The sequence below is a fragment of the Mandrillus leucophaeus genome, unplaced genomic scaffold, assembly GCF_000951045.1.
Source record: "Mandrillus leucophaeus isolate KB7577 unplaced genomic scaffold, Mleu.le_1.0 Scaffold112, whole genome shotgun sequence".
In the NCBI taxonomy this organism is placed as follows: domain Eukaryota; kingdom Metazoa; phylum Chordata; class Mammalia; order Primates; family Cercopithecidae; genus Mandrillus; species Mandrillus leucophaeus.
The window spans coordinates 1059000-1060738 of NW_012099432.1; the positions used below are offsets into that span (position 1 = coordinate 1059000).

Genomic DNA, 1739 nt, shown 5'->3' on the forward strand with positions numbered 1-1739 from the left:
TTTTGAGACGGAGTCTTGCTCTGTTGCCCAGGCTGGAGTGCAATGGCTGGATCTCAGCTCACTGCAAACTCCGCCTCCCGAGCAGCTGGGACTACAGGCGCCCGCCACCTTGCCCGGCTAGTTTTTTGTATTTTATAGTAGAGACGGGGTTTCACCGGGTTAGCCAGGATGGTCTTGATCGCCTGACTTCGTGATCCCCGTCTCGGCCTCCCAAAGTGCTGGGATTACAGGCTTGAGCCACCGCACCCGGCCCCCGCACCTGGCTAATTTTTATACTTTTTTGTAGTGCAGGGGTTTTGCTGTGTTGCCAAGGCTGGTCTGGAACTCCTGAGCTCAAGCGGTCCTCCCACCTCAGCCTCCCAAAGTGCTGGAATTACAGATGTAAGCCACCACACCCAGCCAACTGCCCTCATTTTAAAGACCTGCAAACCGAGGCCCAGGGTGCCATGACAAGAAGGGACCGTTTGCTTTTTTTTCCTTTTTTGTTTTGTTTTGTTTTGTTTTGAGACAGGGTCTCTGTCGCCCAGGCGGGAGTGCAGTGGCGGGATCTCAACTCACCGCAACCTTCGCCTCCTGGGTTCAAGCAATTCTGCCTCAGCCTCCTGAGTAGCTTGGATTATAGGCACGCGCCACCAGGCCTGGCTAATTTTTGTGTTTTTAGTAGAAACAAGGTTTCACCATGTTGGCCAGGTTGGTCTCCACCTGCCTTGGCCCCCCAAAGTGCTGGGATTACACGCGTGAACCACCACACCCGACCCTCGTTGGTTTTCTGAGCTAGAATGTGGTGAAACCCCCAAGTCCCTAACCACTGCCTTTCCCTCACCCCATTGTCCCCAGGAGCTGGGCTGCCTTACCGCCACTCTGGGTGATGTAGCGAACCCAGGGCAGGGCCTGGTAACCACTTTTCTCAATGATCTTCATGTATCGGACCTAGAAGGGAATGAAAAGAGGTGGTCCAGGATTGCAGGAGGGAGGAGGCCAGGGCCAGGGAGAAAGAGATGGCTTAGGCCAAGGGGCTACATGGCACAGGCTGGGATCGATGAGGGGACATCACATGGTCTTGGCGGGACAAGGTGGCACAGGCAAGGGAATGGTGAATGGCTTTGGAGGTGGAGAAGGGACAGAAGTGAACAAGCCAGTGGGGAATGAGGTGGCACAGGCCGGGAGAGCGGGAGCCCAGACTGTGGGCAGATAAAGGTAACACTGCTCTAGGGAAAGACCAGGCAACCTTCAGAGGAGTGTTGACACAGGCCAGGGGACTGAGGTGACTCGAGCCAAGGGACAGGAGAGAGGGGAACCCACCAAAGTCAAGGGGAGGAGCCTCCCTGCCCGCTTATCTCACCTGGATCCCAGAGACAGTGAAGTAGGGGATCTCAAACTTGACCCCGATGGGGGGCCGGCCCTCCACCTCCTCCTTTTCCACGCTGGGGAGGCCAAAGTGGGCTCGCATCAAGTACTCCTTGCCCCCCTGAGGGAACATGGGGGCATTAGGCACACCAGGGCCACCCTACGCTCCTGAGACCTTCCTTACAACAACCCCCAGAGCAAGATCTGCTCACAGCCCATTTCACAGACAGGAAAATAAACGCTCTTTAGCCTGGGCAGCATAGTGAGATCCCATCTCTACAAAAGTTTAAAAATTAGCTGGGGCTGGGCGCGGTGGCTCAAGCCTGTAATCCCAGCACTTTGGGAGGCCGAGACGGGCGGATCACGAGGTCAGGAGATCGAGACCATCCTGG

The 1739-nt window shown here is 56.1% G+C and overlaps 1 protein-coding gene across 1 annotated transcript in view; it reads right to left on the minus strand.

Annotated features, from left to right (window-relative positions):
* AP1M2 (adaptor-related protein complex 1, mu 2 subunit) overlaps positions 1-1739 on the minus strand; it is a 30018-nt gene that overhangs the window by 1439 nt on the left and 26840 nt on the right. The window contains exons 10-11 of the mRNA XM_011995026.1: positions 1343-1468; positions 855-930 (exon numbers count right to left, since the gene is read on the minus strand). Of these exons, the coding sequence (XP_011850416.1) occupies positions 855-930; positions 1343-1468 (202 nt within the window). The remainder of the gene's footprint in view (positions 1-854; positions 931-1342; positions 1469-1739) is intronic.